The 15214-nt window shown below is 38.8% G+C and overlaps 1 protein-coding gene across 7 annotated transcripts in view; it reads right to left on the bottom strand.

Annotated features, from left to right (window-relative positions):
- Nucleotides 1-15214, bottom strand: part of LOC117407636 (double-stranded RNA-specific editase 1-like) — a 141934-nt gene that overhangs the window by 8286 nt on the left and 118434 nt on the right. For all 7 annotated transcript variants that reach the window (XM_034012820.3, XM_034924292.2, XM_059032042.1 and 4 more), the window contains 5 exons: nt 7097-8019; nt 5625-5739; nt 5158-5326; nt 4728-4876; nt 2184-2352 (listed from right to left, as the gene is read on the bottom strand). In XM_034012820.3, coding sequence (XP_033868711.3) covers nt 2184-2352; nt 4728-4876; nt 5158-5326; nt 5625-5739; nt 7097-8019 — 1525 coding nt within the window. The remainder of the gene's footprint in view (nt 1-2183; nt 2353-4727; nt 4877-5157; nt 5327-5624; nt 5740-7096; nt 8020-15214) is intronic.

The following is a 15214-nucleotide window of genomic DNA, read 5'->3' as shown; positions in this document are numbered from 1 at the left end:
GTAAAGTACCTTGCTCAAGGGTACAGCAGCAGTGTCCCCCCACCTGGGATAGAACCCACGCCCCTACAGTCAAGAGTCCAGAGTCCTAACCACTACTCCACACTGCTGCCCTTAGCTTGTCTTGTTTCAACATGTCCTTTTATATTGAACACAGCCAGAGCAGGTTTTGGATTTCCACAACGGGTATAATTAAGAAAATGCTGCACTTCGACACAGGGGAGAATGTATTGAACAGACTGTGAAGTGATTGTACTTTAAATTAAAAGCAGCACCTTAGGATGTCAAGACAAATCAGTTATTGTAAAGGCTTAAACTGCTAAGAGATACATTTTATGTTAAGCTTAAGGAAGTCACAAATTGAATTGCCCTTTTTACACCCCACTGGGTTAAAAAAAAAAAAAAAAAAAAAGAAGCTGATCTTGAACGAGATTCTTTTAGGAGTACTCTCTCCACATGGAGTTTGCCTGTGGTGGAAATGTAACTCATCAGTAAAGATATCAAAGAAATCCAGGATTCAAGGTTATCGGGTACCAGCTGAAACAGGGATATCATTAAAAACTACAAAGCACATTTCTTCCTATAAAAATAAGACCAAAGCGTATTAGGAGGCTGAAACCACAGATCCTTGCAAGATGAAGTTAAATAACAATCAAATAATAAACTATGGAGAATGCCGTAAACCATGGAATTATATTTGTAAGTATTAGGAAGGAAGTATTATGGAACAGGGTGACCTTGCTCACTGCATACGAGTGTCTTAACAACTATGCAAAAGAGCTGGGCTCGTCTGCATTCGTGATAGAGCTTTTAATCATCAAGTCTCACCGACAGTGGACAGAATTCATAACAGTGCATCAAACAACACTGCCAATTATATATGTATTTGTTTATAAGGGTTACATTCAGTATACACATACCTACTAGAGTGAAGCTATAATAATTCGAGAGAAATTTTGATGGTTGCAAATCAAATTCAGTAGTGAAGTACATGAAGACAATAACTAAAATTGTACTGTCAGTAAAAACTTAGTCACACAACCTCAAAACGGCGACTATATTAAATACTAAAAGCATTGGAGGCAACTTTGTCAAGAAACCACAGCAGCCAATTACCACATAAAAGGCAGTGGCAGTTTGACACATTCTTATCTCTTGTTTTGCATTGTGCCACATGTCATACAACTGCAGAGTATAATTAGCCTAAGCATTAAAGCTTTCCGGGAGCTTTGACAGTTCAAAAAGCTACAACAAAACTTCTCCTTCATCAAGTCATTAACATATTTCACCCGTCCTTCTAAACTGAAATACAATCAATCACAGGTCTGGTATCATTGCCTCTAATTCTGCCTCCCTATCAGAATGATGCCGTTTACAGACTTCTTTGAAAAGTCGGATACAAAGACTGTCAAAAGTTATTATGTAGGACCTGCCAATGTCAAAAGGCAGTGGTTCTCATCAATTGCCCTGCTGTTTTGTCGAAAACATTTACTGCAGTGCAAGGAAACCCAACAGGGTTTGCAACAAGATTCTAGAACTACCAGCATAAGTCACATTGGGTGATATCGCCAATGTCTATGTCATCCTTATTTACTTATTTTATTTAAGTCTTCTATTGTTTAAAAAATATATATTGTAAAATAAAATAAACTGCAGACACAACACCTCTACATATAGTGAGAGATTGACATATAGAGACATATCACTATTAACACAGCAAGAATAATACATTTCTTCCAGAGTTAATTTAAGGATTCAAAAAGTGCATCTATGTTGCTTGTTACTAGTTATGTAGTTTTATTTTCACAAAAAAGGTTTCATTGTTATGTAAATACCTTAATAAGTCTGGGTCTTAGGGTCTACTATTAGAGGAAGATATTTTATTTTGTTTTTTCTATAGCTGTTGCCAGGTGATTTTAAAAACCACATTGTACATTCATTATTCCCAATACATTTAGTAGCTGTGAGTGTTGTTGCACGTGCCATCCATAAATATAAAACACAACTGCTAGAAACTTAATACATTCAATGACACACATTTCAAGGTCTTTTTCAACATTGTAAATGTCGTCAAATAGTTTCTTTGTATTTCTAAAGTTTAGTTGAAACAGAACCCCGTACCGGTAAGGGAACTCAAAGACTGAAGTGAAGAGCAGTGAGTCTGGCAAAGAGCAGAGGCGACTGACCTGGCTATCTTATCACTGCAGGACATTGTGAGCAGCCTCTCTCCCTGCAGTACCCCGTCCCACGTCTGGATGGTGTTACTGGACCGTACTGGGATCGTCCCCTCGCCAGACTCAATCTTCGTCCGAAGTTGACCTCGAGCTTTCCGGTTCGGGTGCCTGTCTCCTTGGTCTGTAATTTCATTAAAAATTAAAAAAATATATATGCTTAGACATCTTTTTGATGCCTTAGGTACAACACACACTGTTGTAGTACATCTTTCTGCAGATATTCAATTGACTACCATTACATTGTAATGTATGATTCTTAACTCTTAAGCCATAGAAACTGCCCATGGGGAAATCGTTTTAAGCATGGTTACAGTGGTGGATTTTTATACTGCTGTCTTTGCAGAGTAAGAATAGCTTTGAATAATATTTCCTAGTTTCAAATATTGTGTTTTTATAATATATATATATATATATATATATATATATATATATATATATATAAGATGCTTTGACAATGAGTTCATGAGCTACTCTTCAGTTTCAGTTGCCTGCCATAGACATATAGTATGCAGTGTCAGCTAGATCCACAGTGTCTTTATATTAGTAAATCGCCAGCACAATCTAGTGCACAGCTTATTGCAATATAAACAAAAGGAAACTTGATCCAAAGTGGCAGGTCACTGGATAACGCGGACTCTGACTTCTATCCTGTATTACAAATATCTACGGCATGCAACTAAAACTGAAGAGCTGCTCCTGAACTCAGGTGACCGCACCGTAGCACAAACTGTGCATTTGAAACAAGGTAGGAAAATCTGCCGTTACTCAGGTTTATTCAATTGTTCGGGTAGATTTATTCAATTGCTGTGGTTGATTTAAGTATGACAGCAGTCATCAACAACACAGGACCCAACACAGAGAAATAGACTAAAGAGACTCCCACACACAACACCAAAACATAATTTTGCACTGAAACACTGTAAAATGTTACTACAATTAAGCTAATGGTTTTAATATGAGAGTACATTGATTTTTCTTTCTGTAACATTTATCTTTGTCCCACAGAAAATACACAATGTGCTCCAATAGAAAAATGTCTCATTATTGAGCTTGTTAAGATATTAATGAACCATTAGCAAGTTATCACATTATTGACTGCAAGATATTAAATTCATTTTTTATTGTGCTTGTGTTTATTGGCATTCAGGGAAAAATATTGAGGCCTTATTAAATACATCAAAATAAATCAATTGAGGGCTCCCGAGTCGCGCACCAGTAAAAGCACTTGCGTGGAGTGCAGGATGCGCCCTATAATCTGGACGTTGTCGGTTCGAGTCCAGGCTACTCCTTTGCCGACCGAGGATGGGAGCTCCCAGGGGGCGGAGCACAATTGACCGAGTGCCGCCCGGGGGGAAGGAGGGTTAGGTCGGCCAGGGTCGGCTCACCGCACACCAGCGACCCCTGTAGTCTGGCCGGGCGTCTGCAGGCTTGCCTGTAAGCTGCCCAGAGCTGTGTTGTCCTCCGACGCTGTAGCTCTGGGTGGCTGCATGGTGAGTCTGCAGTGTGAAAAAAAGCGGTCGGCTGACTGCACATGCTTCAGAAGCTGAGCTAAACAAAAATAATTGGACACTATTAAATTGGGTAGAAAAAACAAAAGAACTAATTGGCGACTACTATATAAAAACAAAAACAAAAAAAAAACTATTAATAATCAAACAAATAAATATGCACACTGATATAAATAAGAGTTTATAATGATTTTCTCCTCATTAGTTTGGATTTAGATAGAATTTGTAATAATAATAAGGCTTATTGGTGTCAAGACTGAAATAGTAGGACAAACACATTTTTTAACTGACTTTGGTTAGTTTTGTTCGTCAGATATTTTTTAAGCGATTTGTTTTTGCTGTGTTCATCAAGGTATTTGTGGCAATTCATTAAAAAAAAGTGGTAGTTTGTTTTCTATAGGAATGGAACTTTTTTTATTGTCAAAAAATCTGACAATTATTCTGATATGCAAATGTAATAACATCCTGAAGAAGAGACTCTTGAGGTCTTAAAGATAATGTTTGTATAGAACATCTAATAAACCCTATCGACCCTTCAAATCAAATCAATTAGCAGACACATTGTGAATTGTGAAGTAAAGGCAAGCTCTGATTACTTATTTTATCCAATTAGGTTTTCAGACCCAACTCAGACAAAAGAAATTGTTTTAGAATAGATATCAATAAACCAAAAATGTGACAAACATCTGATTTGACCTTTGACAGCTTGTGGGGCCTTCAATTGCTTCTTATCATACCTGTTTTAGTTGAAATCAGAGTTTATCTAACTTGGGTCACCAGGGGGGACACGGCACATACAGAAATATCTTCTAAAAGCTCCTGTGACCTGACAAGTAATGTTCCCCAAGACGGTAAGCTCGCGTTGACATTCAAAACACCCTGACTCAGAGATTGCACCCTGCTCACACCCTCCGATGACATCTTAAGTTTTGCCTGATATTAGATTCAACCCCATGTGACTCCCTCCCTCCCTCCCTCCAACCCTTACCCTCCATTCCAGCTTCATGTGGGGAGAATATCCTGGCATCTCCGCATGGTGAAGTACTTATGTACAGGTGAAACTGGACATTGTCCTTCAGTTTATAGCCACCTCTTTCACACCTGATGAAAATTGATTTCTGTTGCTCTTCTTTGTTGCTGTTAGAAAAGATAAAGAAACAAGTGTACCGTGTTAAAATTGTGGGGAAAAAAGCCTGCTGCAGTAACATTTCTATGTCCTTATGCCAACTTTTAATCCCCCCTCCTCCCCAGTATCTACAGTAACCCCGTTGACATCGAAAACAGAACATGATTTAGGCAAGGCTACCTGTAATATTAGTATTGTGTGTGTGTGTGTATATATATATATATATATATATATATATATATATATATTCCATCGTCGTCCTCTTTTAAATGTGAATTTTATTACTACGTACCTCAAGAAGTATTCAAGCTGGGTATAGAGGTACCGTATTAGGGACCGTCGGGCGATAATTTCAGCGTGGCAGTCATTGAGGGCTAGGCCGCGGTCGCTCATGTACTCCCCGTTTATACACTTGGTCCCCGTGGAAACACAAATCACCTCTGCATTTTTCACGTCAGTGCCTGGAAACGTTAAAAGGAACACATTTGAGAAATGTAAATATTAACGTAAGCAATGTCCATCATTAAAAGTAAGATTTAGTAGCAGCTATTAAGCAGAACCGGTCCTACCTTGTCCTCAAGACTGTGGTGTGTTTGTTATCGTCTTGTATGTTATTTATTCAATATGTTGTTTTGCATTTCAGCGTTTACAGCTGTGAAAACTTTGCACAGAAATTTCTATTTTACAGTCTTTTTTTATTTGTATTTAAAAGGAATAGGTTTAAATAAAATCTCAACAAATAAAAAGTGTTTTCTGTACCTGTTGTCATGACAACCCCAGCCAAGACTTTCCTGCGTGCATGAGGTGATGTGAAATTGTCGGTCAGTTCACTGAATTTATCCACAACAAGACGGGAAACAGAGTCGGCTAGAACCTATAAAAACCACACAAACATACTTTATCTCTATGTGGAAGACATTTTTTCCACACAGACACTGCATCATTCTTTTTATCTTGTACTGTATTTTCACAAGGCAAAAATACCATTATTTTATCACTTACTTTGCTAGTAAGAGAAACAGTACACACATCTTGACATGTCTTGGAGCAGCATCAATATACATGACAGCTTGCCTCCAAGCCAAAGGTTGGTATTTTAAACATGCATACACAGGTTATTCATACAAATAAAAAGAGGCTTTTTAGCTTCTATTTAGTTGTCACTTGACTTAAGGAACACCATATTTGCAATTGGTTGGGTAACATGCTTTCATCCTACCCCTATCAAAGTGGCATTAATGTTACTCAAAGTAAACTTAATTTACTTTTGAGTACTTCCAAGTAAAAACTGTGCTGACATGCATTTTCAGTTTTGCACAAAACTACAGAAGCTCATCTTAATTAGCCTTGAAGAAAATTAATGAGGTATTAAATTTCAGCAATAAAAATTCAAACTATCCCTTCCATTCACTAGTATGTTTTTCTAATTAGTTCTGACTAAACGGAGGGCACCTTTCTGCACAGCTTAAGGTAAATTAAATACATATTTTACATTGGTGAATGAATTAGTCAATTAGGAAGTGCTGGCTGTCAAAACATTTGCACTGTGAATTGAACAGGCTGGGACTCAAAGAAAGAGATCCAACTAATCCATAAAAATATGTGCAACAAGATTGTTCGACTGACTTCTAAGCTAATAATCACGTCATCGCTTTCCTCCTCCGAGGCTTCAGCCTCCAGCTCTACCTCTTCACGCAGTCAGATTAGGAAAATCACTGACGAAATGACAAAGCCAGGGCAGCCTTATTAATGACAATATATCAACAAAACTACTCAGCAGGTCACATGCAATTACATTACAAGATGCTCCAATTCCAGTTTATGCATTCTCTAAAAGCGACAGATAACCCAGGACTCTGCTGGAGTCCAGTTTCACATTACAGAAAATTGGAGGAATAGCTATCCCTAATGAGCAAGCCTAATTTCCACTAATGCATATGCTGATATCCTCCCACCCGCAGAGATGCACACACATACTGTACGTTCACATTTTAGCTTTAGGGTTACACAAACAACCAAGAGTTGGACCAAATCTATGGACCAATTTTCTGACATTACTAGTCAATACTTGTTATCAATGTAAATGCCTAACATATCTTATTTAAAATAAATGCATCAACATGCTGCCCCAATGAATATTTCAATATTCACTCTCTGGGTCTTTCTGATTTGGCCAATCTTGGTATGTCTGAGTTCCCAACACAAATCACCAGTATTACCTGTGCTCTTACCTGGGGAAGATGAAGCTGTAAGCCTTCCCTGGGGATGGGCTGTCGGGACGGCGTCTGGTCAAGCTGCATGTTAAACAAGCTTGAGAGGGCTGCCTGGGCGGCACGGGCCTTAGCCAGCTTCTTATTCCTCCCTGAACCTTCGAAGGTCTGTCCATCCACTGTTACTGACATCACAAAGTTTTTGGCGTGGCTCTCTCCACTTTCAGAGACAAAGTCATACTTTAGGCCCGGACGTAGCTCATTCAGGATCATGACAGAGTTCTTCCCACTAGAGGGGGCAAAGGCAGATGGGACGGGCAAAGGGGACTGGCTGAGATTGTCTGGCCCTCCAGAAGAGGGAAGAGGATAATCCGTTATGGAGTTAAAGGAGCCATTTCCATTAGAGCCCAGGTAATAGGCCACATCGGCCTGAGCTGGGGTCTCAAAACCATTAAAGAGAGTGTCGGGGAAGTCTGCCTGGTCAGAGGTGAAGTCAGTGTTTACAGTCAGGGTCCGACCCATGGCCATGTGGGCCTCTGAAGCATTGGGGAACTGGACGAAAGACCTCAGGGCCTTCTCTGCAGCGTTAAGCTTGGCCTTCTTCTTGGTGGGACCAGAGCCTTCGAAAAGCTGCCCGTTGACCTCCACTGTCATGACAAACACAGGAGCGTGGACAGGCCCAGTCTGAGACAGCAGCTTGTACTGCAGCCCTGGCTTGATCTCATTGAGCTGCATTAGGGCATTCTTTGGCAAGACGGGCCCCGGGGTTTTCTTTCGTTTCTTGGCACGAAACTTGGAATGCGAGTGGCCATTATTACCCTCCTCGAGTGGGCGCTTCCTGCTGCCACTGCCTCCATTGGGGAGTTGGACCCCTTCACCCAAAGCTTCCTTTGAAGAGACGTTGTCCAGGTTGCGGTTTTCCTTAACTTCAGTGCTGCACGAACCTGCGGTGCCCAGAAAGAGTAACTTACAACGCCTTCGTTGCAGGATCTTGTAAATGTAAAATTTATAGATTCCTTTATCTCTCTTTGTAACCGAACAAGTGATGTGTGTTCTATAAATTCAGATGGGGGTGTTAGGGGAGGTTGGATGTGTTAAATAAATACAAATTAAGGCATTTCTGAAACGACACCTTTGAGTTTTGTTTAACCTGAAGGCTTCTATGGTCGGCCAATCAAAGCAGTTTGCATTAAACAATATTTGAAAAATATATAGCTTGTAAACAGAAAGTAAGTAAGTAAATAAATAAATAAATAAATAAATAAATAAATAAATAAAACCCCAGAGAAGATTAGGCCAATTCAATTTCATTACTATTTTACTCATAACACTTTAAAACTATATCTATTGGTTCAAAACAATTGGAATGGAAAGCTTGAATATGGACTGGGCATTACATCAGAAGTCCTGTAATTAATAAATCTTTGGATGAGTGGCTGGCAACTAGGGTTGGAGGTGAGGTTTATTTTGTGGGAACAGCAACAGAAGATAACCTGCACTTTGACAGACACACACTGGTCTAGTACACTGTAATCTGTGTTTGAAGAGATCTTACAAAATGGTCCCAATAGATGTGGATGCACACAATATATTTATCATTATGATTATCATTTATAAACAGTTCACTGAAATTGGTGTTAGCTGGCACCGTTACAATAATGGTTGGGTTTTAGCTAATTTTTGTTTGAAAACCTGTTTCATTACCATCTCGAATTTAAACCAGGAAAAATAAGATTCCGACCCAGTTTTCCCAGGGCTGGCAATTATAATACTGCACTTTCAGATATGTTTAGCCACAGTTTAAAGGCATTGTTGGTGAAGCCACATGGTTTCTCTGGTAAGCAACACACATCACTGCATCCTGTTGACAAAGCCGATGGAATGTTTACTAAATTTTCATTTATAACATCCTCCAGCAAAAGCTCGATAGGTTACTCCTTTCGGCGCTCAGAAGAAGAAAAAAATGCAAAATGCCAGAGTGGGAATTCATGGAGGAAAGAGGGAGTCGTACACGGGAGTGGAGAGGTGAGAGGCCAGTGGAGCAGGAAGAGGAGGAGAGAAGAGGCAAAGTGAAGGAAACATTCTACAAAACCAAACTGACTGACTGACTGGCTCTGATACAGGTGCTGGTCTGGGAAAGTAAGAAGCTCCACTACTAATAACTGTCAAACAATTCTTTACTAATCCTCTTTGAAGGCATTGGTGTATGTCCAATTGATCAAAACAGAGACTGATCTAAATACTGCTACATTTTAAACAATTAATAAAGGGCCGAGGGCTATGAAAATCAAACATCAGAACAGCGTATGTTTCTTTAGTTTATTTCTATAAGGAAAATATGAAAAATCTCAGGAAGATTCATATTTTAATGTTTTAAATGACAGCGGTATTTGGGTCAATTGAACAATCGCTCTAAAGAAAGCAGTGAGGTATTTAGTGCAAAACAAGAACAAAAGGCTATCATGTATGCAAAAACTGGTTCTTCAGCTAGCTATGGATTTGCCATGACAAGCAAGGGATACGATCTGTGACGAAGCCAAACCACTTGTGTGTGTTTTCTTAAACATTTTATTAGCAAACCTTTAAAAGCTGTGAATCACTTTCAAATGCCCAGTCAAATGCCACCAGACAATGGGGGCTGTCAAATGAAAGCAACCATTCGTATTTATACAGTGGAATTCACTAAGCAGATATAAAAAAATCTGCATGAAGCAAGACCTTCAAATCTGTGTACACAAAACCTCTGCTGTGACAAAACTTGGGATTCAGAGGAATTGTATTAGTTTGAATGTTTACACAGAGAAGCAATGCATAAACAAATCAGTAAAGCCTATGTCAAGTTTGCATGGAAAGTCTTTTATCCCCCTGATCAAACAGTTTTTTCTGGGGTGGTTGGGTCTCAATATGTTTCACATGAGATCTGTTTTACACTGAGCGTTAAATTTAGCATATGAAATCACAAATTTCCTGTTATGCTGAATATTAGAAGGCCTGTTTCTCTCTAAAACCTAATTAGCACAGACAACACATCAGTAATCAGTTTTGCAAAATTCAAACCATGCTCTTTACAATAATTCTAGACGTGCATTTAGGAAAAGGGGCAAAAGAAAAACTGGTTTCATGAGAAGAGCCGTGTGCAAACACTTAAGATGTTACTGTCATTTTCCCATGCCTTTTCCATGGTTATACTACACAATCATCATAATTTACAATGTTTCTATGCTTTACCATACCTCTCTAAGCTTTGCAATGTGTATCTATGTTTTACCATGGTTTATTACATTGTGTTATACTTTTACTATGGTAAACATTCATAAGGGATAATGGCAATAAAATATAAAAAAAAAAAAAATTGGTTAAATGGCTTTTGGGGAGATGGGGCTAACTGAGGAGAAAGAAAAAAGGTGATGAAAAAAATTAAGACCCACACTAGCAGACAATTAAAAGAATGCTATATAAAGAAGATACACCCAAGCAGTGGTATAGAGGTACACAAGTAAACTGAAAATTAGAAAAAGTGAAATGCATATTCGGCCTCTGCCTTGTCAATGCCCAGGGTGTCATACATTGGATTAAGGACACAATTGTGGGGGAAAATAATTTTCCATTTTAACTATGAATACTGTGGAAACTGTTGGAGCTACATATTAGGGGCTGTGCAGAATAGGTACAGAATGCATCATATTCTTTCTACTGTATTCTTTTTTATATATCAAAGAAGACGTGTCCAAATAAATAGCTGGACTTGGGAGGTTTGATTCTCCATAGGAGCTCAGGTCATTTACTGTAGATCCTGCTAGAAGGGAGTATGTGTATAGCATAAAAATCAATAAAACTCACAAGACATAAGGTTAACAGCATTCCTCCCCAACCACACACACAACCCCGTTTAAAAAACAAGAGATAATTTGTCATCTACATTTTCATAATATTTAATTTCATCTATGTTTAATAAGTCCTCTGCTTGGACCATTATGTACCAACTACTAAAACAAAATATAACTTTTTCAACCAGATCTGAAAGAATTTCTGAAGGGAGTGGTTTTAGAACTGACCACTAGAGGACGAACAACCAATTTCTGCCCTGTGCAATTGTGGGAACTGTTAGTTAGTAAACTGAACATTTCCTTACAAAAATCAGTCTCAGAGGGGACTGATATAACAGCTGCACACCTCTCGTAGTCAAACCACCTCACTTCAGTTATTCAGCTTTTAGTTGATAGTGGATGAAATATTTTTGCTGGAATATTTCACACAACAACAAAAACATATCTAAGCAGAAAGAATAATATTCAGTAAAACCTCAAACTAATGCAGCTTCGCTTGGGACCGGAAAATTGTGGTGGTTTACAATGGTGCTGTAAAATGTAATTCTGCATCTAAAATAAAAAGGTATAAATGACTCTTTGAACACTTAAAGAAAAAAAAACTATTAAAAGTACACACAGTAGAAGGATTGTGCAGGTATACCCTGTAATATAAATCAATATTATTGTTTATTTGACTTCCTACATTATGTAATAAGGATTTTACTTATGATCTGTCATACCTGCGGGACATGTGTGTATTTGACTTTACACTTAGAAAAAAAAATCACATGGCTCGGCACCGGGCTTACATTTATTTGACAAATCTTGCCAGATTCCAGGATAGACCGATTTTGAATTGTTTAGGGTATCATTAATTTGACTAGGGATTTGTTCGGGACCCAGAAATGATGCCGCATTATAGAGAATGCCAGTATGTAGAGGGGCTGGTTTAGACAGGTTTTACTGTACACATTGATAGATACAAATGACAATAAACAGGTAAGACATTAAATATTATGAACATACCGAAGGTGCAAGCTATACTCTGTATTCCTTTTCTTTAAATACCCTGGCATTAGATTCAAAGAAACATGAGTAGTATAAACTGTGTAATGGGATACTTTTGATGATCTGACTCCTGAACCACTGATTCTCACAGTGAAAAGCTTTTTCAAACCCAGAAATCTGCAATCCTGTTTTAGGTTTGACACGCCGTTTCATTGTGCTCAGCTTAATGTCTACCACAAACTTCCAGGAGTCCTGGAAGCATTTTGACAACAGAGCACTTCATTCGGGGAGAGCACACGCTTTATGTGGAAAGTCACCGCCTTTTTAATAAAGCCCAACTACTTAATCCTACCCTTGTTATCAAAAACTGACAGTGGCTGTGAAAAATCTGCAAATGAACCCAAGATATCCCAAGAGTTTTAGAGAACAAATACACAAGTGAGAGGAATAATTTAAAACCCAATAAATATGTATTTATTTCTACCCTTGAAAAAGCTAACTCTGTAATCTTTCTAGTAGTAGAAGGCATTGGTGTGGAAATGTAACTGGCTGGTGAAATGAACATGGAGGAGTCAAAGCAGTTTCCCCATAGTCATAATGTCACAATGAAATAATAATAATAATAATAATAATAATAATAATAATAATAATAATAATAATAATCCTCAAGACCTTTCATACAGTTTTTACCGGGTTTTACATAAGCTGTCTATTTACTGTGGTGAATACAATTTTGTTAGACACATCTATATAAATAAAACAAACCTGTTAAATACTGAATTTAAAAGACTGATACAGGTATTTCTCACCAGCTTTCACAAAGAACAGAAGCAGGTGAGCTGCTGTTCTGTTTGTCCCCAATATCTACCTGGAAAACAGGGAAATTCATAATTTTTTTTCACAGATGTTTACCTTTTGTTTGTCCCCCCCCCCCCCCCGATACATTCACAGTACATTTTATATTTAAAAAACAAAACAAAACAGGCCCCTGTCTTCCTCCAAGAATGTTTAAAGACGGCATTGTTTTTTATTCTGTGCCGTGACTGACCGAGACAGAATTGTGTCACAGAATATGTTTTGAAAAAGCAGACGTCAGAGAAGTGAAAGCTTACAGCCTTATACAATTTTACTATTAATCTCATATAGAACAATGAAACGTCTCCCTGGAACTGAATGTTCATTTCAAAAATACAAACTCATAATGGTTTTGTTCACAAGGTGGGTACCGATAATACAATGCGAAAACAAGTAAACAACTTAAAAAGGTAGAATAAATAGGGTCTACTAAACTTAAATAATTCTCTCACCCACAAACCACATACTGTATCCTTCATGATATTAGGTTTCCAATTCTTGTTTTGTTTTAGCATTTTTCAATCATATCCTTGAAACCTATTTTGAAAGAGTTTGAGCTCTGCAAGGTTCATACCAATATCTTCTCTGCTAGACCATTTTAAGATGCTTCAAGCTAGTTTCCCCTCCCGCCCTTTTTGTGTCACGAATGCAACGCTTTAATTTTTAGTCTCACCTGTGACTTTCACGTTGTGATGTTAATACTGTAGTTAATTGTTGTTGCTAACAAAATGCATTGAGACTGGTGTTTGTTTGTTTCTCTTTACAGGGAGGCTCACAAAGCTGGTGAGACTAACAATCAAATCTCACTCTCTTACCTTTAGTCTCTCATTGATGACACAAGCAGCCCCTGTGGAAAACTAAAAACAACCTTCAGAAGATAAAATATTGTTGTGAACCATGCTGAGTTCAAACTTTTCTTTTTTCTTTTTTTTTTTTTTTTAAATTTAGTCGTCACCAATTATTTTACCCCGATTTTCACCCCAATTTAGCATGCCCAATTATTATCTGTATCCCCGGCTCACCGCTCACAACCCCCGCGCCGACTTCGGGAAACGTAGGCTGGAATACGCGTCCTCCGAAACGTGCTCCTGCCAAGCCGTCATTTTTCGCACTGCAGATCCACAGCAATGCCACCAGACCTATAGTGTCGGAGGACAACACAGATCTGGCGGCTCCGCTGCAGAGCCACAGGCGCCCTATCGGCCACAGGGGTCGCTGATGCGCGGTGAGCCGTGGATTCCCCTGCCAACCTAAGCCCTCCCTACCCGGGCAGCGCTCAGCCAATTGTGCGCCGCCCCCTAGGAACTCCCGGTCACGGTCAGCTGTGACATAGCCTGGATTCGAACCTGCGATCTCCAGGCTATAGGGCACATCCTGCACTCCGCGCAGAGCGCCTTTACTGGATGCGCCACTCGGGAGCCCCGAGTTCAAACTTTTCAAAGACGTAATGAAAAACAAGCACACAAAAAAACCCACAAAAGAAATAACATAAATGATACTTGAGAGCCTGATTTCATTTTGTACACACCATTTATTCTACCTTTAAGACCAGAAAAAAGTGGTTTATTTCTGGTATGGTATCTTTGTGTGAGCTGTGCTAATGACAATGGAAATTCTGAACAGCTTTGAGAACCCAGCTCATGGCGTGCGATTTATTTTGCAAAACGTTTCTAACTGCGTATTGAAGGTCTCTTTGCCCCCAGGACTGGGAAGAACAGAGATACCCACAGAGACAACTTATTTAAACACATTGTCAGAGGCTAATGAACAAAGCTCAGAGTCTTCCCATTTCAAACTCTGCCGAAAGGGAAGCTTTAATGTTGCTCCTTCCTGCTATTAACAAAGTCATTATTTTCTTCCTCTTACATACCCTATCTGTGATTAGTACTATTTTAATTAATATACACTTCAGGCCATTATTAAAAAGTAACAGTTTTCTTTTCTATATTTTTTAAATATGAGGCAAGAAATTGCAACTATCTTACAGTGGTTTGAAAGTTTAATGTGCAAGGTTGTGTGGAATTTTCAGAGCTTTTGAATTTACTATGGTCTTGTGTGCTCCCAACACAATTATACAGCCAACATGAAATGAAGATAGCTCTCACTGTGGGCATTGAAAAGGTTAAGAGGGCTGTATTTGGTCTTTCAGTTGCCGACTGATTCCAATTCAAGCCAACAATGATACTAGTAAGTCCCACTTTATTAAAATGCATTCTGGAGTTTTGTGTTTTTGTTCTGACAACTGTAAACAGAGGTACTGATCTGCTGAAAAGAAATGGAAGAGAACCAAACTCCCTGCTGCCCTAGACCTTTACCGCACTCTCCTCTCCTCCTCCTCCTCCTCCTCTGCTAAATGTACTTATTTCCAATCTGTAATCCAAGCCTCCACTAACAACCCACGTAAACTATTCTCTACCTTCTCCTCCCCTCCTCCATCTCCCCTGATGACTTTGCCTCCTTCTTCTCT

The sequence above is a fragment of the Acipenser ruthenus genome, chromosome 10 (genome assembly GCF_902713425.1).
Source record: "Acipenser ruthenus chromosome 10, fAciRut3.2 maternal haplotype, whole genome shotgun sequence".
Taxonomy (NCBI): domain Eukaryota; kingdom Metazoa; phylum Chordata; class Actinopteri; order Acipenseriformes; family Acipenseridae; genus Acipenser; species Acipenser ruthenus.
Note: the sequence above shows the minus strand (reverse complement) of the source record. Positions and strands in the feature narration are given on the sequence as shown.